General features: G+C 30.3%; 1 protein-coding gene across 1 annotated transcript in view; it reads left to right on the forward strand.

The window, feature by feature from the left end:
* The window catches only part of rapgef5a (Rap guanine nucleotide exchange factor (GEF) 5a), an 83,994-nt gene that overhangs the window by 10,774 nt on the left and 48,671 nt on the right, over nt 1-24,549 (forward strand). Inside the window, exons 2-8 of the mRNA XM_051136333.1 lie at nt 2,408-2,461; nt 8,438-8,544; nt 10,446-10,567; nt 11,985-12,147; nt 21,295-21,376; nt 24,121-24,169; nt 24,307-24,383. Coding sequence (XP_050992290.1) covers nt 2,408-2,461; nt 8,438-8,544; nt 10,446-10,567; nt 11,985-12,147; nt 21,295-21,376; nt 24,121-24,169; nt 24,307-24,383 — 654 coding nt within the window. The remainder of the gene's footprint in view (nt 1-2,407; nt 2,462-8,437; nt 8,545-10,445; nt 10,568-11,984; nt 12,148-21,294; nt 21,377-24,120; nt 24,170-24,306; nt 24,384-24,549) is intronic.

The raw sequence follows: 24,549 nt of genomic DNA on the forward strand, positions 1-24,549 counted from the left end.
GAACACCTTAGTAACCACCCATAATGGCCTAGCAACCACCTAAAATGCTCTAGCAACACCCTAGCAACCACCTAGAATGTAAAATGTATGTTTTGTTTTGTTTTTGTTTGTTTGTTTTCAGCGTGTTTATTTCCTAATATTTGAATGTTTGTCTTTTTGCTCAATGGATCTGAGTTTGAACCAATTAGCAGAAACTCAGACTGCTCAATGACTAGCAGAGAGTAATGAGCTATCTTTATGTATTGTGTTCTGCTGTTGTGTAATAAGACAGTGGAGACACCAAATTGGATTTGAGGAGAATAAGAGCGATAGAGGAATGAATGTGGGTCACTCCAGACAGATAAAACTCCATCTGATCAAAGTTCTGATGGTTATAATGAGGATCAGCCTCTTTGTTCCAGTTCTGTCCACAGATCGGCTCTAGAAATGAAGACACGACGCTGAGAGTTTGTCCAAATAAAAGCGAACAAGGCTTCTGTCTCACAGAGCGTCACTTAGAGAGCTCAGAGCCGATCGAGTGTCTGACGTGATCACACAGCTGTGCGTGTTTAATATGAACTTATGTCATGCTGACAGAGAATTAAGTAGAAGTGAAATGTCATTAAGTCCCTCATGTCACAGACTCTGCCTGGGGTTTCACATGAACAAAGGTACCAGCTATTTTTTTATAGTTTTTTTTAATTTTGCCAGTTATAGTTTTAATTTTAGTTTTAGCAATTGCGTCATATGCTTTTGTCATTTTTGATTTTGAAAAATATTTTTATTTTTAATTTTAGTAATTGTGTTATGTGCTTTTGTTATTTTTAATAGTTATTTTCATTCTAGATTTTTTTCTGTAATTTAAAAATTTTTTTTTTTTGTTTATTTTTCTTTTTAGTTTTAGTAATTGTGTTATATGCTTTTGTCTTTTTATTATATTGCTATTGTTTATTTTATATTTTGAATTTTAGGTTTAGTAATTGTTATATGCTTTTGCCATTTTTATTAGTCCTTTCAAGTATTTTTGTTTTTTTTATGCTTTTCATTTTAGATTAGTAATTGTGTTACTGTATGTGCTATTGTCATTATTAGTTTTTTAAAATTCTTTCTTTATTTATTTCTAATTTGAAAGTTTTTGTTGTTTATTTTTAATTTTTTGTAATTTTATCATATGGTTTTATTTTTATTATTATTTTTTCATATTGCTATTGTTTATTTTATATTTTGAATTTTAGTTTAGTAATTGTTATGCTTTTTCTTAGTTTTATTTTTTTTTAAATATGGCTATTGTTTATTTTATATTTTGAATTTTAAGTTTAGTAATTGTTATATGCTTTTTTCTTAGTTTTAGTTTTTTTAAGTATTTTATTTTATATTTAGTATATTATATTTTGAATTTTAGTTAAGTAATTGTGTTATATGCTTTTTACATTTTTATTAGCTTTTTTCATTCTCATTTAGTTTTTTTTGTTTATTTCTATTTAATTTGAAAATTTTTCTTGTTTGTTTATTTTTATTTTTAGTATTTGTTTTGCTTTATCTTTTTATTTTTTATATTTCTATTGTTTATTTTTTATATTTTTAATGGTAGGTTTAGTAATTGATAAAGTATTTTAGTTTATTTTTGTTTTTAATTTTAGTTCAGTCATTTTTTGTTAGTTTTTTTTTTCATTCTAGTTTCTTATTTCTATTTAATTTGAAATGTTTTTGTTTATTTTTATGTTTTTAATTTTGGTAATAGTAATTGTCTTGTATGCTTTTTTTAATTTCTGTTGAATTTTATATATTTAATTACATTTGTTTTGGTAAGTATGTGCTTTTGTCATTTTCATTAGTTCTTTTACAGTATTTCTGTTGTTGTTGTTTTTTTTTATAGTTTTAGTAATTGTGTTATGTGCTTTTGTTTTAATTCAATATTTATATTTTATTTCAGCTTTATTTCAGGTAGCAAAATGAATTGGAGACATGTCTGTGCATCATTATATTTTTTGGTTTATTATTGCAATAGCATACATTTAGTACTAAAGTATTTATCAAAATACTCAGCACAAGTTTGACCCCATTCACCTTTCAAAGCACAGCCAGTGTTTGCCACACGATTTGCATGCTGTATCAGAGTGAAATGTCAAAACCAAACATGAAGGAAGATTTGCTTATCCAGATCCATCCAGTAGTATGACACAATGTCAAAGACCCATCATGACATCCAGAAACATGGCAGAATGTCACTGTTGGGATGAGATTAGCTCGTAAAATTGCGTTTCTGCAGCGATTTTCATGTGAAGGTCACATCGGTGTATGATACCCGGCCCTTAAGGCTCCCTGCAGAACATTTCAGACCATTTCAGCTGTATCTGAAGGTTGTGATGTTCATGTGTGCTTTGTGTATTTGAGTTGTGACCTCTGGTTTGTCTCTTTATGGTTGCAGCAGTCACCCGACACCATCCCCGGACCCAGCACGGGCGTCACACCCAAACCTAAGGTAAGAAAATGCAACTAAAGCTGATACGTGAGGAGCTGGTACAGTTTGGCCCACCCTGGATATTACTGACTTCATCCCATATGAAAGACAAATAACTCATCTCAAGTGTTTCTCCTAAGACAGCGAGTGGAGACTTTTGCTTCAATTTCCCACTTCTCCTCTAGAGTTTCAGATGATACATTTCAAACTGGGCTCAAAAAAGTTGCTATCAAAATTCTCATCAAATTCATCCAAAACTTAGTATATCAGCAGTTGGCTTCTATGAGTCATTAGAAAGGGCTTTGCTTGTGTCTCATTTTTTTCAGAAATGTAGTTTGCTCCACTTTTAGGAGACGCATTTGAGATCAAATGCATATTCACAGTAAATCAGTGTTATTTTTAACTATACTTTTTATTTTTTAGTATAGAATTAATTAATTTTAATTAATTTTTTTTTATATTATCAGTTTTTAAAGTTTTTTTTTAGTTGTGTTTATTTTTAAAACAACTAATGTTTTGTTTTCTAATTTTAATTTAGTAATGTTGATCTATCTGTGGTGTTTCGGTATTTTTTTTATAGTACTTATTAATATTTTTTAGTACCTTTTATTTTATATTTTCAGTTTGTTTGATTTATTTTTTAAAAATGTTTCTAATTAGCATTTAATTAATTTTTAATTCAGTTTTAATTTGAATAATTTTAGATCTAACTAGCTGGCTAGCTATTTTTATTAGTTTTTCTATTTTCTGTTTTTTATTTTATTTGATTAATTAATTTTTTTGTTTTTATATTTCTTTTTAGATTTTAGTTTTATTAATTTTAGTATGTCAGTTTATTTTATTTTAGTTAGTTGCGCTATTATATTTGTGCTATTTTTATTAGTTTTTCTATTTTGTTTTTATTTATTTGATTTATTTTGAACATACTTTTTATTTTTTATTATAGAAGTAATTAATTTTAATTAATGTTTAATTTATATTATCAGTTTTTTTAGTTGTATTTATTATTAAAAAAATCCATTTTAATTTAGTCATTTTGATCTGTCTGTGGTGTTTTAGTATTTTTTTTATAGTATTTATTAATATTTTGTAGTAGCTTTTTTATATATATTTTATATTTTTTGTTTTTTAAATATTTCTAATTAGCATTTAATAAATTTTTTATTCGATTTATATTTATATATTTCAGTTTGTTTTTGCTTGTAATTTCAGACTTTTTTCTGTTTGTGCTATTTTTATCAGTTTTTCTATTTCCAGTTTTTTATTTATTTACTTTACTTTAATTTATTTTTATTTAGTTTTGTTATATTTATTTTATATCAGCTTCAGTTTATGAATTTTAATGTCAATTTATTTTTTTAGCTAGTTTTAGTTAATTGCGCTATTATATTTGTGCTATTTTTATTAGTTTTTCTATTTTCTGTTTTTTATTTTATTTTATTATTTTATTTTAATTAGTTTTTTGTTTTTATGTTTATTTTTAGACCAGTTTTAGTTTTATTAATTTTAGTATGTCATTTTATATTATTTTAGTTAGTTGCACTATTATACTTGTGCTATTTTTATTAGGTTTTCTATTTTCTTTTTTTTGTTTATTTAATTTATTTAAATTTATTTAAATTTTGTTTTATTTTGTTTTATTATTTGTTTTTATATCGCTTTTTAGTTTTATTAATTTTAGTATGTCAATTAATTTTATTGTAATTTTCATTATTTTTCATTAATGATTTTTCTTTTTTTTTTTTTTTTGTTTAAACTTTTCATTTAATTTAATCTAATTAATATTTTATTTTATTTCATCTTAAATTTCAGCTAATGAAAACAATTTTTCTTAGCTTTACTTAACAATAATATCACTGCGGTAATTGGCACATAACGGAGAACTCCATGAGGAACATCTGATCAATACTTTCACTTGAAACCGTCTGATGCTGGTTGTGTTAATCTGTGGATCTGACGAGTATCTTCTCTCTCTGGTGATTCTTCTCGTCTCATTAGAGTCTCTGAAGCTCCTTTAATCCGTGCGTGAGCTCTGCTAAACGTTCACGCTAATGACTAATCGCCTGTGAACTGCGCTGATGGGGCGTGTGTTCAAGAGGACGTACATTAGATACGAAATCAAGCACAATGTCAGGAGCCCCAGAAGCCCTTCTGAAGGCTCTTTTGTTTCATAGATCATCACATAATGATGAATATAGATGATTATCGCTGACTAGAGATTATGATCTTTATCTGTTTTATTTTTTTCAATGACCCCAGAGTTTATTACAGCAGTGAGCCATGAGAGAGCGAGCAGAACGCCGTGATCTAACCAGCTGCGATTTAATCTGAGAGCAAAGATCCAATCAGAGCATTTGATGTTTATTGTAGCGTTTTGACCAATGAGATTCCACTGTGGGCGGGGCTATCCTGTGTGATGTCATAAACAGAATCTGAGCAACAGACAAAACACTGGTTGTGTTAGAACAAAAAAGCTTTTTATTGCTTGTTGATTTATCACATCTGTTTTTGCAGTGATTTTACTGCGGTAAATAGGGTACTTAGGCATACTGCAAATCCAGATCCCTGTAAATTGAGTTACTGAGGTAAAATGAATGTAATGCACAGCCTTATTGCTTTAATACATTTAATTAAATGTTCAATAAATAGCTAAATTTGATAAGATTATAAATACTAATAATCTAAATGCTTTTCATTGGCTGCTTTTATTAGCTGTTAGCAACAACCTAGCAATGCCCTAGCAACGTCACAGAATACCTTAGCAACCGCTTACTGTAGCAGTGCCCTAACAACCACTTAGAGCATCATAGTAACCACCTAGCAACGCCCTAAAAACCATCTAATGTAGAAGATTATAACAATGCCTTATCAACCACCTAGCAATGCCCTAGCAACCAACTAGAACACCTTAGCAACCACCTAGTGATGCCCTAACAATGACCTGCTGTAGAACATTCTAGAATCACCTTAGCAACAACCTAGCAATGCTTTAACAGCCACCTACTTTAGAACATTCTAGAATCGCCTTAGCAACCACCTAGAAATGCCCTAACAACCACTTACAACACCATAGTAACAACCTAGCGATGTCTTAACAACCACCTACTGTAGAATACTTTAAAATCGCCGTAGAAACAACCCAGCAATGCCCTACGTAGAACAACTTAGCAACCACCTACTGTAAAAAAAAAAACCATTAGTAATGCCTTAGCAACCACCTAGTGACGTCCTAGCAACCACCTACTGTAAAACGCTTTAGAATCGCCTTAGAAACAACCCACCAACGCTAATTTAGAAGACTCTAGCAATGCCTTATAAACCTAGCAACAACCTACTGTAGAACATTCTAGAATCACCTTAGCAACAACCTAGCAATAGCCTAACAACCACCTACTGTAGAACATTTTAGAATCGCCTTAGCAACAACCTAGCAATGCCTCAGCAACCACCTACTGTAGAACATTTTAGAATCGCCATAGCAACAATCTAGCAATGGCCTAACAATCGCCTACTGTAAAACATTCTAGAATCACCTTAGCAACAACCTAGCTATGCCCTAGCAACGTAATGGAATACCTTAGCAACCACTTACTGTAGCAATGCCTTAACCACTTAGAGGATCATAGTAACCACCTAGCAACGCCCTAAAAACCATCTAATGTAGAAGACTCTAGCAATGCCTTATCAACCACCTAGCAATGCCCTAGCAACCACTTAGAACACCTTAGCAACCACCTAGTGATGCCCTAACAACCACCTACTGTAGAACATTCTAAAATCACCTTAGCAACAACCTAGCAATGCTTTAACAACCACCTACTGTAGAACATTCTAGAATCGCCTTAGCAGCAACCTAGCAATGCCCTAACAACCACCTACTGTAAAACATTCTAGAATTGCCTTGGCAACGACCTAGAAGTGCCTTAACAACCACCACTGTAGAACACTCTAGCAACGCCTTAGCAACCACCTAGCAGTACACTGTAACAACCACTTAGAACATCTTAGCAACCACCTAGGAATACCCTAACAATGACCTAGAACTCCTTAGTAAACACCTGTTGATGCCTTAACAACCACCTACTGTAGAAGACTCTAGCAATGCCTTAGCAACTACCTAGAAATGCCCTAACAACCACTTAGAACACCATAGTAACCACCTAGTGATGTCTTAACAAGCACCTACTGTAGAACACTTTAGAATCGCCCAAGAAATAACCCAGCAATGCCCTATGTAGAACAGCTTAGCAACCACCTACTGTAAAAAAAAAAAAAAAAAAAAAAAAAAAAAAAACAAAAAAAAAACCCTTAGTAATGCCTTAGCAACCACCTAGTGAAGTCCTAGCAACCACCTAGACGCTTTAGAAAACGCTTTAGAATCGCCTTAGAAACAACCCACCAATGCCCTAGCAACTATGTAGAAAACCTTAGCAACTGTAAAACACTTTAGAATCGCCTTAGAATCAACCCACCAATGCTCTAGCAACTATATAGAACACCTTAGCAACCACTTAGCAGTGCCTTAACAAACACCTAGAGTTGAACACTCTAGCAGTGCCTTAACAACCACTTAGAATGCCTTAGTAACCACCTGATGATGTCCTAACGACCGCCTACTGTAAAACACTTTAGAATTGTCTTAGAAACAACCCAGCAATGCCCTAGCAACTACATACAGCATCTTAGCAACCACCTAGCAATGCCCTAACAAACACTTACTGTCAAACACCCTAGCAACGCCTTAGAAACCACCTAAAAATGCCCTAACAACCACTTGAAATGCCTTAGTAACCACTTGGTGATATTCTAACAACCACCTACTGTAAAACACTTTAGAATCACATTAGAAACAACCCAGTATTGCCCTAGCAACTATGTAGAACACCTTAGCAACCACCTACTATACAAGACTCTAGCAACAACCTAGCAATGCCCATGCAATCATCTAGAACACTTCAACAATGAACTGAGGTCAAATTAATTAATGCACAGCCTTGTTGCTTTAATTAAAATGAATTAAATATTCAAAAAATAGCTGAATGTATTAATACTAATAATCTAAATGTTTGTTTCATCCAGTCAGAATTTAGAGTCAAAGCAACGAGTCTGTTTGGTGTCAGCTGCTCTGTGGGTCAAATGTCGCGGCCTGGGGTTGTGACCTCTGACCTCATACGGGGCGTCTGGGTGCTGAAGGTGTCGCTATGGATTGTAATGCTCTTATTAAAGCAGATCAATAATGCTGAAGGGGCTGTGAGTGGATCAGAGAGGCCAGTGTGCCATTGATTAAAATGAGACAGATGGAGAAGAACTGCAGGAGGAAACGCTGTGATACCAGAGAATAGATATGCAAACACACACACAAACTCACACACGAAAGGCGCTGTAACTGACCAAATATAGGTCAAAAATGTCTGTTGTACTCCTGTATTTATAATAATCAAATTAACACACACATGTTTTGTTCTGTCATGCTTTTCCATTGACTTCTGTTGTTTTTATTCTGATCTAGTGATGTTTTACTATCAGTTAAACCTAAGCATAACCCTTTATACATTTCCATTTCAGGTTTCAGGTCTTTATTTAATAAAAGCATGATAGAGAAGAAAATACACTGCTAAAAGATCATTCTTTCATTGCTTAACAGTCAGTTTTAAATGAGTAATTTCTTCAGATATTTCTCTTTACATTTCTTCGGACAAATAAAGACAGAAAGCAGAGCTATAAAATTTGAGAGATAAGACATTTTTGAGCTTGAGCACAGTTTAAGATATCATTGAGATCTTTTGTATCTCTAAAGGGGAAAAATATGAGAGTGTTATGGGTTTTCCCAAAAACATCTGAAAAATCATTAGACTCTAAATGAGACACAGCTGAGATATTAAAGAGATTTTATTTGTGGATCCCTTTACGTTTATGATTATTTTATAGTGTCAAGCATTGATATTACGCAATGTCAGTGTTTAATTCGATCCTGAGATGATGTTTTGTGTCCGACAGACGTGTTCTCAGAGTTTTCCCTGCGCTGGACGAGCATTGAGAAACGCCTTTCTGTCTCATGGACCGTATCCAGCAAAAGACAAGATCCACCTCGCCAGGATCATCAGGTGAGAGATTCACATTTGTGCTTTTGATAGCCACTTTATTCAAGCTATACGACTTTACAGAAATAATACTTTATTCAGCAAGAATGCGTTAAATTAATCAAAAGTGACAGTAACAACATTTATAATGTTACAAAAGATTTCTATTTCAAATAAATGCTGTTCTTTTGAACTTTCTATTCATCTGTGAATCCTGAATAAATAAAATTTATCACAGTTTACACAAAAATATTGTGCAGCATGACTGTTTTCAGTATTGATAATGATCATAAATGTTTCTTGAGCAGCAAATCAGCATATTAGGAGTAATGATGCTGAAAATACAGCTTTGATCACAGAAATAAATTGCATTTTACCATATTTTCACATAGAAAACACTTATTTTAAACTGTAGTAATATTTTAACATTTTTTGACCTTGGTGTTTCTAGCATCAGGCCAAACCAGTTGAATTTCAGGACCTGTCATAGCCAAAGTGGTAGTGATTTCTGTTGTACATGTTGTACTGGGGTTGTGTGATATAACTCTTGTGACGTTACTATCACAGGATCAATGTAAGAGAGGATGAAAGCAAGTGTGTGTGTGGTCGGATGGCTGGCTGACTTATCAGCTGTCTGTTATCGCTGTGACGGATGGCCGCTGTCCAAACTTCACTCTGATTGGATAAAAATGTCCCATCAGAAGGTGGAGTGTGAACGTGTGACAGCAAAACACAGAATCTAAGAGCTTTACATGCTTTTAACAAAAGCATGCATGCACTAGATGAAAATGAGCAGCTTAATGACTTGAAAATGCAAATCAGAGACAGCATGACAATGTTACATGGCATATATCATATTAAAGCAAATGCAATGAGTTTTACAGCGATTTGACTAATATACTTTGTTGTGAATTATTCATTAGTGCATGTTATTCTAAATACATTTTGTATTTTGTCCTATTTTTTTTTGTTTTTGTTTTTGTGGTTTTTTTTTTTTTTTTTTACCCCCTCCAGCCACTTGACATGTAAAGACTAATTTTCATGATTCAAGCAGGTTTCATGTTGCAAGCAGTGTTTTGTGTTGATTTTAAATGGTGCATGATGCAAAACAAAAACAGTAACAACAGCAATATAATAAAAACACATACTCAAATTATTACATTAATGAATCACTATGAACAATATGCCATTAGCATGACTGCAGGGCATTTATGGATGTCGAGTAACATTGCAAACATAATTTATTAGATTGTAATATTTCTGCTCCTCTGAGATTTGTCTTGATTTATTCTGTTGATACTGAAAAGGTTTTTAATTGAGTTATCCATATGTTTTGAGGATTTAATGCATCTTAAATATGTTGTTTAGTGTCTATTTAAATTTAATTTAAACTCAATTATAGTTTATTTAACTATGTTATGGTTTTCACCATGAAAATAGATAAAGAAGCTGACATGGCATTAAAAAAACATGCATTTGGAATCATATTTGCTAATACAGTTACATTGAAAGCTTTGGGGTCAGTACATTTTTAATATTTTTGAAAGTAGTGTCTTCTGCTCACCAAGGCTGCATTTATTTAATCAAAAATACAGTAAAAACAGTAAAAATGTGAAATTTTTTTAATAATTTGAAATAGATGTTTTCTATGTGAATATGTTAAGATGTAATTTAATCCTGTGATCAAAGCTGAATTTTCAGCATCATTACTCCAGTCTTCAGTGTCACATGATACTTCAGAAATCATTCTAATATGCTGATTTGCTGTTTAAGAAACATTTCTGAACATTTCATTTCATGGAAATGTTTTGTAACATTATAAATGTCTTTACTGTCACTTTTAATCAATTTAATGCGTCCTGGATGAATAAAAGCACTAATTTCTTTAAAAAAAATCTCAATAACCCCATACTGTGTTTATGCAGGAGGAGTTATGTTGGTGTGGAGTTGGTCCAGTGGCTCCTGGAGCAGTGTGTGTCAGTTCAGTGCCGGTTAATGGCGTCTCGTGTCTGGCAGGTGCTGTTGGAGCTGGGAATACTACACTCAGGTTAATAACCAGTCTTATTTTAGATATACTATTATAATTTTTCTTAATATTTCTTAATGTGTATTTTTGTAATTTTTTGGCAATTTGTTTGTTTATTTGTTTATTTATTTATTTATTTATTTTTTTGTGTATTTTTGACAATTATTTTTTAGTGTTTTTTTTTTTTTTTTTTTTTTTAATTTATTATTTTTTTATTATTACTAAATTTGAGTTGTTTTAGAAATTCAGCTTAGATTAAACAGAAATGACAAATGTTGCCTTGGCACCTAATTTAAATAAAAGTTTAAATTTTAAAATTTTATTTCAGTTAAAGGTGCAATATGTAGGTTTTTTATTAATTATGTTATCAAAAAAACACTAGAACAGCGCTATATATTTTGTTAACTTGTGTACTTACGTCATCCGAAATGTTTAAATCCAGAGAAATAATTAATTTTAACTAGTGTGACGGACCGTGTCATTGCATTGCCTGCCAATGACATCATACGCACTTGATTTTTCCGGTTTTATTTTGTAGAAAACATGGAAACCCCAAAGACGCTTTAGTTTGTTATGCATTTTATTACACAGGTGACAAATACACGGAGTAGCATTATAACAGAACTTTCAACACACTCAAATATATCTAGTATGATAAAACAGCGCTGCTTTTTTCTAAACACGCATGACCGGAAGAAGTGGAAGCGGTCAACTGTGGCATAATAAAAGCTTTGCTACTTTTGAGCCATGTGTGGCGCTCGTCCTTCATTAGCAATCGCTTCAACGTCCTCGTTTCGCTTCCACGACTTTCAGCGCGACCAGTGACCTTCCTACGTCTTTAATACATTAGCTCATCAACAAACATGATTTCAGCAAATGAAAACGGCAACTCCCGTGATTCCACACTGAATCACAGCATTATGTCTTAGTTTCTTTGTTTGTTTTGAATATGCGCCCTCTAGTGGCGAAAACTTACATATTGTGCCTTTAATGTTTATTTCAAATAAAAATTATTTTTTTTAGTGGTTTTGGTTTTAGTTTTAGCTAAACACACACCCTGCGTGTTTGGAATATTATACTACCTAATGCTACTTTTTTAGAATTTAAAATTTCCTGTGTGCAATATAGAATACAAGAATGGAATATCGTATGCAATATGGAATACAGTGCAGGATAGAACTGGAGTGCACCGCATGCAATACAGTATCCCTGTATAGTGTGAAAAATCAACTGTATATATAATTGAGCTGTTCAGTTATGATGCACGTTTGTAGGCCAACCCGGGAGGCAAATCCACTGTGGGATCCCTCTGGAATTTCAAATGGATTTTTAGGAAACCATTCCACAAATTCCAGTGGGAAAACATCACAAATTTGAACAGCTCTATATCACTTCATATATGTGTCGTATTTTAAATCCCTCTCCGTCCTCCCTTCAGTCGACCAGCGGCTGGTGTTTGAAGACTCCAACACGTACTATCAGTTCTCGTTCGAGGAGTGTGACGCTCAGGGCTGCGAATTTCGCAACGAGGAGGAATGGCAGAACGGCGTCCGTCTTCTGCTGCAGCTCGTGCCCTACGTCCAGTTCAGGGTCGTCAGTCCGTAAGTACAACTAACATATGTATTACATGCTATATATGTGTGTATATAGTGTGTGCGTGTATATAGTATCAGTGTTTCATACCGTGCAGTGCACTAGTTTCCGTGCGTCCGTTTGTTGATTTGGATGCAGTAATTGTTCTCGTGACCTTTTGCTTTGGTTTTTCCCTGTTAATCCTGTTAAACCACAAATCATCCTCATGGAAGAAGGAAATGAAATGTGTTTGTTTTGTGTAAGTGTATATAAGCTTTTAGATGGGTATGTTTTTCTCATATAGAGACTGATCTTGTTATGAATCAGTTTTACACTACCATTCAAAAGTCTGGGGTCAATAAAATTAGTTAAATTAGTAAAAGAAATTAATGCTTTTGTTTATCAAGGAGGCATTCAATTAATCAAAAGTGGCAGTAAAGACATTTATGATGTTACAAAAGATTTCTGTTTCAAATAAATGCTGTTCTTTTGAACTTTCTATTCATTTGTGAATCCTGAAAAATAAAAATAAAAAAAATAATAAAAGAGAGAAGCAAATCAGCATATCAGAATGATTTCTGAAGGATCATGTGACACTGAAGACTGGAGTAATGATGCTGAAAATTCAGCCTTGATCACAGAAATAAATTACAGTTTAACATATATTGACACAGAAAACAGCTATTTTAAATTGTAACTAAATAAAGTTTGTCAAGACAAACTTCAGGTTGGCTTGAGAAAGCCTAGCCTGAAATATAAAGCAGCTGTAAAAGCTTGAAGTTTGAAAATTTAAATAGATGTATTAGATTATTAGCATGTAGTTGGCATGTTGGTAATCATGTCTCTAGCATGATTAGCAATTTGCTAGCATGTTATTAGCATGATTAGCATGTTGCTACCATGTTGATAATCATGTCTCTAGCATGATTAGCAACATTCCAAACATGTTTCTAGCATGATTAGCAAGTTACTAGTGTGTTGTTAGCATGATTAACATTTTTAGCATGTTGCTAGCCTATTTCTACCATGTTTGGCAATTCACTAGCGTATTGTTAGCATTATTAGCATGTTACTAGTAAGTTAACAACATGATTAACAAATTATTATCACTAGCCTCCCTGGTGAAAAAACCAGCATATGCTGGTAGGTATGTTTTGATGCTGGGATGCTGGTTAGATAGGTTTTGATGCTGGTTTAAGCTGGTCCTTTGCTGGTTTATGCTGGTCATGTTGCTGGTCAAGGACCAGCATAAACCAGCACCAAAACATACCTACCAGCATATGCTGTTTTTTTCACTAGGGCTGTTTCTAACATGATTAACAAGTTACTAACATGTTTTTTTTTAACATGATTAGGATGTTACTACATTATTCTAGCGTGATTGGCAAGTTACTTGCATGTTGTTAGCAAGATTAACAAGTTATAGTATTGCTAGCCTTTTTCTAGCATGATTAGCAAATTACTAGCATGTTGTTAGCATGTTTAGCACATTACTAGCATGTTTTGCTAGCATGTTTTTTTTAACATGGTTAGGATGTTACTAGCATCATTGTAGCATGATTAGTAAGTTTTTAACATATTGTTTCCTGTTTCTAGCATGTTTGGCAATTACTAGCATGTTGCTAGCATGACTAGCAAGTTATGAGCATGATTAGCAAGTTACTAGCATGTTGTTATCATGATTAACAAGTTACTAGCATGTTTTAATATGATTGGGGTGTTACTAGCATTATTCTAGCATGATTAGCACGTTACTAATGTGTTGTTAGCATGATTAACAAGTTATTAGGATTTCTAACCTGTTTCTAACATGATTGACAACAGATTACTAACATGGTGTTAGCATTATTAACAAGTTACTTGTATGTTGTTAGCATGATTAGCATATTACTAACATGTAGTTAGCATTATTAACAAGTTATTAGCATATTGCTAGCCTGTTTCAACCATGTTTGCCAAATTACTAGCATTTGGTAAGCATTATTAGCAAGTTACTAGTATGTTGTTAACATGGTTAACAAGTTATTAGTATTTCTAGCCTGTTTATAACATGATTAGCAAATTACTAGCGTGTTGCTAGCATGATTAGCAAGTTACTAGAGTGTTGTTAGCATAATTAACAAGTTACTAACATGTTTTTTTTAAACATGATTAGGATGTTACTATGTTATTCTAGCATGATTGTCAAGTTACTTGCATGTTGTTAGCATGATTAACAAGTTATTAGTATTGCTAGCCTGTTTCTAACACGATTAGCAAGTTACTTGCATGTTGTTAGCATGATTAACAAGTTATTAGTATTGCTAGCCTGTTTCTAACACGATTAGCAAGTTACTTGCATGTTGTTAGCATGATTAACAAGTTATTAGTATTGCTAGCCTGTTTCTAACACGATTAGCAAGTTACTTGCATGTTGTTAGCATGATTAACAAGTTATTAGTATTGCTAGCCTGTTTCTAACATGATTAACAACAAATTACTAACATGTTGTTAGCATGATTAGCACATTACTAACATGTAGTTAGCATGATTAACAAGTTATTAGCATATTGCTAGCCTGTTTCAACCATGTTTGCCAAATTACTAGCATTTGGTAAGCATTATTAGCAAGTTACTAGTATGTTGTTAACATGGTTAACAAGTTATTAGTATTCCTAGCCTGTTTATAACATGATTAGCAAATTACTAGCATATTGTTAGCATGATTAGCAAGTTGCTAGCATGTTGCTAGCATGATTAGCAAGTTAATAGCATGTTGTTAGCATAATTAACAAGTTACTAACATGTTTTTTTTAAACATGATTAGGATGTTACTACATTATTCTAGCATGATTGGCAAGTTACTTGCATGTTGTTAGCATGATTAACAAGTTATTAGTATTGCTAGCCTTTTTCTAGCATGATTAGCAAATTACTGTCATGTTGTTAGCATGTTTAACAAGTTACTAGAGCCTAATAATATTTCAGTTTTACTGATTTTACTGTATTTTTGATCAGAGTAGAAAAGACTCAAACCAAGTGTTGTTTCTGTATGGGACCATCATAATAGAGTTTCTACATCAGTGATTATTTTAAGTGATTTAAGTGAGTGGTTACTATTTCCAAACCCTGTAAAATCCCCAAATTATCTTGTAAATGTCTCCACACCTACTGAAAATGCCCATGTGACATCAAAAACAAAAGATATGGAAAATGCACAGTTGTATGCATTTTATGATTTGCATGTTTTCCTGTTGTCCACAACCTGATTATAACAGACCTGCGGCCCATTTTTGGGTTATTAAGTCAAGCTCAATTCAATTAAACGATGCAACATGTAGATTAAAGCATTTGATTGGCTCAAACGTGTCTTCGGTGCAGACTAGATTGAGAGATTGAGAAAGTAATACTTTCATCGTAGCGAGATTGGATTCAGCGTGGCTGTTTTGTTAGCGTGAAGGGCGAGGATGATATCGCAGAGGGATGTGAAGCGTCAGATTAAATCTGAACAGACAGTTGATGTCATTTTCAGGAAGGTGAACATGGGATGGCGTCCCATGTCCACGCCAGCAGTTTTTTCTCCCTCCCTGACGGAATTGGAAGTGACACGGTTTGGCCTCGCTGACGCCGGGCCGTTCGATCGCGTTCGGCTTCGCGGAGCCGCGCTCCGACCCCAATCAGCCAGAATCCCTTCTCCTCGGCGTTTCTCATCACGCCGCACGCAGACCAGACTGTATTAAAGCAGAAATGAGATCCTCGCGCGAAAGCAACCAAATGAGATCAAACGAAAAGCTCATGCGAGTTTGCTGATATTACCGCACTGCAATACTCTGAATCTACAGCCTCGCGGCGAAAGAAATGATAGTTTACCCGAGTTTTGAGCTTGCAATTTGAATTGAATGTGATGAGATGAAAATACTGGATGTGAAAATGCATTTTTCTATTGCGCTGCATCAAAAACAAGCAGCACAGACTAGTTATGGGAAGAGCAATTCTGTAGAAACGGTTTGATATTGACACTAGTAAAAACATTCTGCGTTTTTGCAAGAGACCTTTATTTTATTATAGCAAATGATGCAACATGTTAAAAATGATCAAATGATTCTGAACATGTTACTGCTACATTTTTTTTGAGTAGTTTTATAAAAGGCCAAACCTGCAGAAATTAAAAACAAATAAATAAATGATTTAGTATAATAAAAGGAATATAATTAAATAAATAAATTATTTTCTGAAATAAACAATTAATTTTTTAATAAAATTTAGTCCTGAATTACCCCTGCCCCCTTTTATTTTCTTTATTTTTAACAGTATTTTTAATTTTTCATTTATGCTTTTATTTTTTTTTATATTAATGCGGTCATTTATTTGTATATTCACTTATTCCCAAAAGTGTTTATTTCTATATTACAAATAAATATACTAAATAAATAAATGAAAGAAAGAATAAATGTAATGAAAATAGAGAAAATAATAAACAAAAATGTAAGGAAAGTAAGGAAAAAGTAAAACCAAAAATTTGTTTAAATTTAGTTAAATGAATTTATTTCCTTATTTTTTTCCTATTATTACATCCATTTATTTTTTATTTGTTTGTATGTTTTATTGTTTATGTTTTTACTTATGCATTTATATTTTCACATGCATTTATTTCTAAATTACAAATAAATAAAAAAGTCAATAATTATAGCCAATATACGTAAAAATAAAAAAAATATACAGTTACAAATAAATACAGAGAATAATTAATAAAGGAAAAAGTAAAACAAACAATAATTTCTGTTTAAATTTAGTTAAATGAATTTATTCCTTTATATTTTCTGTTATTGCATTTTATTTATATATATTTATATATATGTATGTGTGTGTATATATATATATATATATATATATATATATATATATATATATATATATATATATATATATATATATATATATATATATATATATATATATTCTCACATGTATTTATTTCTAAATTACAAATAAATAAAGACGTAAATAAGTAATAAGTATAGCCAATATAGATAAAAATAATAAATATAGTTAAAAATAAAAACAGGACATAATAAAATAATGTGTGTTTCCACATGTATTTATTTCTAAACTGCACATAAAACTTATGCACTTATAAACAATATAGTCAAAAAATAATAAATATATAGTTAAAAATAAATACAGAAAATAATTAATAACGGAAAACAAGTAATACAAAAATTAATGTAGGACTAATTGTAATTAAATGACTTGCATTTGCTTTAGCAAGTCATTTATTCCCTTTTTTCCTTGTCCCTGTTATTATGTTATTATTTTTTTTTCTATTTGTATATTTATGTTTTTATTATTTTTATATTTATGCATTAATTTATTTTTATTTTATTTGTATTTATTTATTCCTTCCTGTATTTATTCCATGCTATAATAAATACACAAATAATTGCAAAATAGAAAAATAAAAAATAAAGTAAGAAAAAACAAAGAATAAATTAAATTATAATTTTAAATAATGAAAATAAATACAAAAAATAATAAAGAAAAAAGTAATTAAAAAATGTATTTATGGCTAAATTTAATAAAAATGAATTATTTATTTTATCAAGTCTTTATTTTTAATTTTAATTTATTTTCTACAGGTTTGGTGTTGCGTTGTTGTGTGCTTTGTGTGGATGTGATTGTGGTTTGTGTTGGTTTGCGTTGTGCCGGTCGTGACCGTCTCTTCGGCAGAATTGAAAGCCCTGGAGCTACAGGAGTGACGCTTTTAGCCAGGATTGTTTGGATACTGCCTCTCCTTCAGCCACCTACACACACACACACACACACTCGCGCTGCACGCCTTATTTGCATGTTATTTGAATTTTATCTCCAGCTCTGGTGTAACTAGTAATGCTTCTGTGTGCTGAATGAGCATGCATTTGCGTATGTGTGTGCGTTCATGTCTTGATTTGCCTGCTCGTGTGCATTTGTGAGTGCACGTGTGTGTGTTTGCATGCATGCATGTGAAAGTGTGTGAATTGCACTCTGCTGCAATCGCGCCTGATTCATTTAGAAGTCGCCGCCATTGCGAATCACTTCATCTGCGGTGTCTGGTGGAGGTAGAGACAGAGGAGGAGGAGAGATGCGTGGTGTGATGAAAGCGTGTCAGCCGCTCTGATGAATGGACTGACGGCGCACGAGAACGAGGGAAACTTTGGCCCACTTCTCAAACTCAGTGGCCCACTTTGAGACGTGTGTGTGATACTGCACGGAGGTTTACGCTCCACAAACGCTGTATAGTCGTCTATGGATTATAGCCATTTTCAGGGCTTTGTTTTGCTCAAGTTGTGGTTTATACCTGCACAATCTGCTCCACACTCATAAAAAATAATAATATAAAATTTCCAAGAAATCATATAGCCGATTCAAAACCCCTGTTTAGTGAGACATTTAGTTTTAATTTTTTAAAAATATTCTGGTGCTTTGAAGAATCCCAAACAAAGTTTTTTGTTAACAAAAAAATATATTTATTATTTAGTTATTACAGTTTTTTTTAATTAGTCAAAAAATCATACAAATGGTTGTGTAAATATTTTTTTTAATTTAATCTTATTGTATTTTTTTTATATATATATATACATATACATATACTTTTCTTTAATTATTAATTTTTTATTTTAAATAATTATTTTTTTTAATGGTATCAATTTATTGTTTTTAATAATATTGTGAATTAGTATTTTTAGAAATTTTGTTGCATGCTTTTGTTGTTGTTGTTGTTATTGTTGTTGTTGTTGTTGTTGTTATTATTTATTATTATTATTTAAAATATTACTATTTTAGGTATAATTAATTAATTTAATTTTTATTTCAATTTTAGATCAGTTTTATGTTTTATTTATTTTATTTGCAGGTGGTAATTTTAGTGCTTTAGTCTAAAAATGAGAAAAGTAAAAATGAGAAATATTTTGGCAACTAACAGAAATTAGTTTTTTAGTTATTATGTTATGCTATCAATTTATTGTTTTTAATAATATTTTGAATTAGTATTTTTAGTAATTTTGTTGCATGCATTTGTTGTTATTATTATTATTATTATTATTATTATTATTATTATTATTTAAAATATTACTATTTAGGTGTAATTAATTTTGTTTCAATTTTAGATTAGTTTTAGTGTCTTAGTGTCTAGTCTTAGTGAATCTCTAAAAAAGAACTTTAATTATTATATAAAAGACCTATACAAAAACCTATACAGCCAAAAAATGTTTTATTTTAAAGAGTGAAAGCATGCAGTGGGATTTTGATCATAAAAATAGTTTTTTTATTATCTTAAATTTGGATTAAACTTCATATACTTCGTCAAAATCAGTTTGATCTTGATGTGTTTTGAATCCTCGTGTAATGCTGTGCACCACCAGCAGGAGGCAGTGTAGAGCTGGGGGCTGTAGATTGTATAGCTGTGTGTGAGTGTGCATAACACCATACTGACACACTATTTTTTCAGTATGCAATGTGTATACTGTACACAGTGTGTGCATTTTCTTTCTGAATGGAATACCATAGACATAACATACAACGCATGCCAAAACACCCTGCATGAGATACTGCATCCCACAATGCAATGCACTTCACTTCACCTTCAGTTTCTAGAGTGACACATGAAGCAGTCAACACATTTTTTAAACATATTTATCCTGATCTATTTTTTTTCTATGATCGTATTGCAAAAATTACAAAAAAATTTTTTTACATAAAATATAATTGAATATTTCACATGCAGTGTTGTTTTAGTATGATTTAGATACTATTACAATTTTTATTAATATTTTAAATACATTTTTATAGTCTAGTTTTAATTTAATTTTAAAAAAAAATTGTAGTATTTTTTTTTTTTATGCTTTTGTGTATTTTTATTTATTTATTTATTTATTTTTTTTAAATATCACTGTTTAGGTTTAATGTATTTTTATTTCAGTTTTAGTTTTTATTTATTTTGTTTACAGTTCGCAATTGTAATTCTTTAACTTAAACTAAATAAAAAATTAGGAATGTTGCCTTGACAAATAATTGAAATAAGCTAATATTAAATTAGTATTTATTATTATAATTTGTATTAATATGTTGAACTAATAGAAAATTAATATTTAGTATTATATTAAATGCTGTTTTTAATTACATTTTTGTTGAATATTATTGTTTGTTTTTTTTTTTTTTTTTTTTTTTTTAGTAATTTTATAGATTCAGCATAAACTAAAGGAAAATTAGAAATGTTGGTTTGGGAACAACATTTGAAAATAAGTTTTCATAATATCAACTTTTATAGTTTTTAATAATATTTTGAGTTAGAGTTTAAATTTGAATACTTTTTTTACATTTTTTTTTTTTTCATTGCAGGTTAAAAAAACTAAACTAAGCAAAATTAAAAATGTTGTTTTGGCAGCTAACGGAAATAAGTTTTATTATTATATTATGGTATAAACATTTTATTTTATTTTTTATTTTTATATTTTGAATTAGTATTTAAAGTAATATTGTTGTGAACTTTTTTTCTTCTTCTTTGAAACATTATGCTTTAGGTTTAATTAATTTAATTTAATGTTTGTTTAAATTTTAGTTCAGTTTTAGTTTTTATTTATTTTATTTCCAGTTAGTAATTGTAGTGGTTCAACGTAAGCCAGATGAAAATTAGATGTGTTGTATTGGCGATTTTAAGTTTTACATCTAATATTTATATTTTATTTTATTGCAGCTTTATTTCAGTTAACAAAAATACATTTAGTTGAGAATAATAAACTTGTTTCTGAAACAAAAACGGGACACACTTTCTAAATTTACATGCACATTATGATTTCATCATAGAAAACTGTCTCTCAGTCAGCGGTCATTGCTGAGTATACTAGTATTCTTAGGTAGTACACTAGTATTTTGGTCCCAAATGGTGCTTTAAGTCTTTGCTGTGTTGATATAATGCTGTTTATGGTGTCAGTAGTAAACCACATTAGTGTATACTTGCTCCAACTGTGCATCAAGGGCACTTCAGAACCCTAAAATGACAGTCTAGTGCACATCAAGTGCACCGTTTGGGACGAGGCGACTGTGAACATGACATCTGCTGTTGTCTAACAGAATATGAGTGTGACAGAGGTCGTCTCACAGGGGACTGTCCTGCACCGTCACGTCAGAGGTGTTTTATCAGGCGTGTGTTTTATCTGTTGCAGACCCGAGGAAGACCCGGAGAGGAAGCGTGATATCTGCAGCGAGATCCTGCAGATGAAGGCTCTGGAGAGACTCACGTCCACGGTAAGCGTCTGCTGATCCCTGACCGCGTGTCCTCAGTCCTCTGGTGTGTGTAAATGTCCACTGCAGCCTGAAAGAGTCTCATCCATCACACACACTCTCATCTGACAACGGCTGACAGAGAAACATCCATTTCACTCAGCGCTCGCTCTCCAGAAAACAGCTGAACGGGAACAACATCGGCGTTGGCCAACAGTTACTCCTTCACATTATTCAGATCTTCATTTGACACAAATGTATTTGAAATTAACAAAATATAAAGTTGTTACATTTTCTAAATAGAATTATTTAAAAATTTGTTTATTTTTTCTTTGTAACTTATTATATTTAATTATTTCTATTTATTATTATATTAATTTTTTCTTATATTTTTTTATGTAATATATAAAACATTTTAAAAATATAATTATATATTATAATAATAATATTATTAATAATCATAATAATTGTTCTGAATATATGTTCAGTTAATTATGAAGAAATATTTTAGATAAAATAAAAATATTAGAAATATCTTAGATAAAACTATATTTAATAATATAATATAATGTATAATTATATGAAGAAATATTTCAGATAAAAATGTGTGTGGAAACAAAATAATATAATGTAATGTAATATAATATAATATAATAAATATATAATTATATAGAATATTTTAATGTAATGTAATATTTTAAACAAATAAATTAAAATAAATATTGCTTACTGATTATTGTGATATTCCTAAAATTAATTACTGGACTTATTTTTTATTATTTATATTTATATTTGTAATTTTTTCTTGTGTCTTATTATATTTTTTTATATATAATATATAAAACATATTTAAAAATATAATATAAAACTTTAATTTTATACATAATAATAATAATAATAATAATAATAGTTCAAAATATGTTCAGTTAATTATGAAGAAATATTGTAGATAAAATAAAATGAAATTAATTAATTAATTAATTAATTAATTAAAAGATTTATTATGGCCTAAATGTATTTTTACAAATGAATAAATAAATAAATACACAAATAAAGGTGAAATGGCTAAAATAAATATTTAAAACAACAAATAAACAAAAAATTAACACATCAGCTTTTTCAAGGTTACTTTTATCATCATTTTAAATGTATTTTTTTTTAAATACATTTAAAAAATTAAAAATAAATAATATAATAAAATAAAAATATATTAGAAATGTTTTAGATAAAAATATGTGTGTGGAGACGTTATAATATAATATAATATATAATTATATAGAACATTTTAATCAAATGTAATATTTTAAACAAATATATTGAAATAAATATTGATTATTGTGATATTCCTAAAATTAATTATTTACTGTACTTATTTTATTATATTATATTCAATTATTTATATTTATTATTTGTATTTTTTCTTATATTTCTTCTTATATTTCTTATATATAATAAATAAAGCATATTTAAAAATACATAATTATATGTTATATATAATAATAATATAATTATATACAATAACAATAATAGTAGTAATTGTTGTAATAATTGTTGTTAATTATGAAGAAATATTTTAGATAAAATACAAATATTTAAAATAATTATTACAAATATTTTAGATAAAAACATATGTGGAAACACATTAATATAAATGTTATTTTGATATGTATTGAAATAAATATTGATAAATTTAAAATAATTCCTAAAATTATTATTTTTTACTGTACTTATTCATCTGTGTTATTATCTTAACGAAAAGTACTTGCGATGATGAAAATCAGTTTTAGTTTCTTGTGCATTACTTTTTCTCATTGTTTTTCACTATTGCTTTTTATTTTCATTTTGTGTTTGAATGTTATTTTTCAATGTGCAAAAATGTTTTACCTAATTGCACATAACACATCTATCCCTTTCTTTAATAAATTAAAAAATAATTTAATAATAATTTAAAATATCCAATGATTAAATGCAAAGAGAGCTTTTTAATTATTTTGTTAGCAAATGAAATAAATAAAGAAATATTACAATTAAATTTGTATGCATTAATTTTACTAATTAATAATTATTAAAATAAACATTTAAATATATTTTAAAATATGTTTTCTAGTTATGTTCAGCTAATAAATGTGTAAACAAATAAAATTATTTATTAAAATAAATATAAATATATAATTGCTTTTTAATGATTATTTTATGGAAATGAACAATTTTTTTATCTTCAAAGTCATGCAATTGTCTAAAATAAAATAAAAATAAAATAAAAATGTATTATATGTGCCTATTTTATAATTAAATAAACATAATATAATAATTATAATGTTTTACCCCCTGAAACACAATCCATTGCCCCATAAAACAGCCTGATTACCACATCACTGGGAGCGTTCAGCACATTTCCCACAATACACAGCAGATAAACACAAAAGTTCATCTTTAATAAGCTGTATTCATTTCTGATTGCATATATAATAACTTACTATGTAGGTTAAATGTCTAACTGGTATCTGTGCCACTAAAGCGAGGCGATTCCCTCTTGACTGTGAATGTTGAATGAGTGTTCATGTGCACACAGCTGTCCTCCTCCAGTATCCCATGAGCCTCTGCTGTCTGTGGCGTTGATTCGCAGCTCTTCTCTCTTGTGCTGCTGTGTTTGTCTCTAGAGATGCTCGCTCTGATGATGAGCTCATTTACATGTAGAATAAAGTAAAGGCAGTGTGCTCTTGAGCTTTAACTGGATTACATTCACAAACCCCGTGTTTGTTCTACAGGTGCAGAATGAACTCGCTGCTGCTCTCGCCAGAAAAGCCAAGAAGTCAAGTAAGATGCTTTTATATTTATAGGAGTCACATCAAATTATTTTTGACCACTTAGTTACGTTTTTATGCAACAGAAACAACCACGATTTATTTTGTATTTCTTTGTTAATTGTCTGTGCACTTTAATTTTTACTGTAGTGTCAGAAGACGAAAGCTCAGAGGCATCAGATGTTTCTCCTCAAGAACCACCCAAACCCACTGAAGACAAAAGCAAGGTAAACACACACACACACAATCATATCTGACGACTTTAAAGTTGCGCGCCATAATTTTTCCTCATTAAAATATTTTTGCCATAAAGAAATAAAGTATTTAAAAAAATGCATTTAAAATGATGATAAAAGCAACCTTGAAAATGTTTGTTTTTTGTTTATTTGTTGT

The sequence above is a fragment of the Labeo rohita genome, chromosome 19, assembly GCF_022985175.1.
Source record: "Labeo rohita strain BAU-BD-2019 chromosome 19, IGBB_LRoh.1.0, whole genome shotgun sequence".
In the NCBI taxonomy this organism is placed as follows: Eukaryota; Metazoa; Chordata; class Actinopteri; order Cypriniformes; family Cyprinidae; genus Labeo; species Labeo rohita.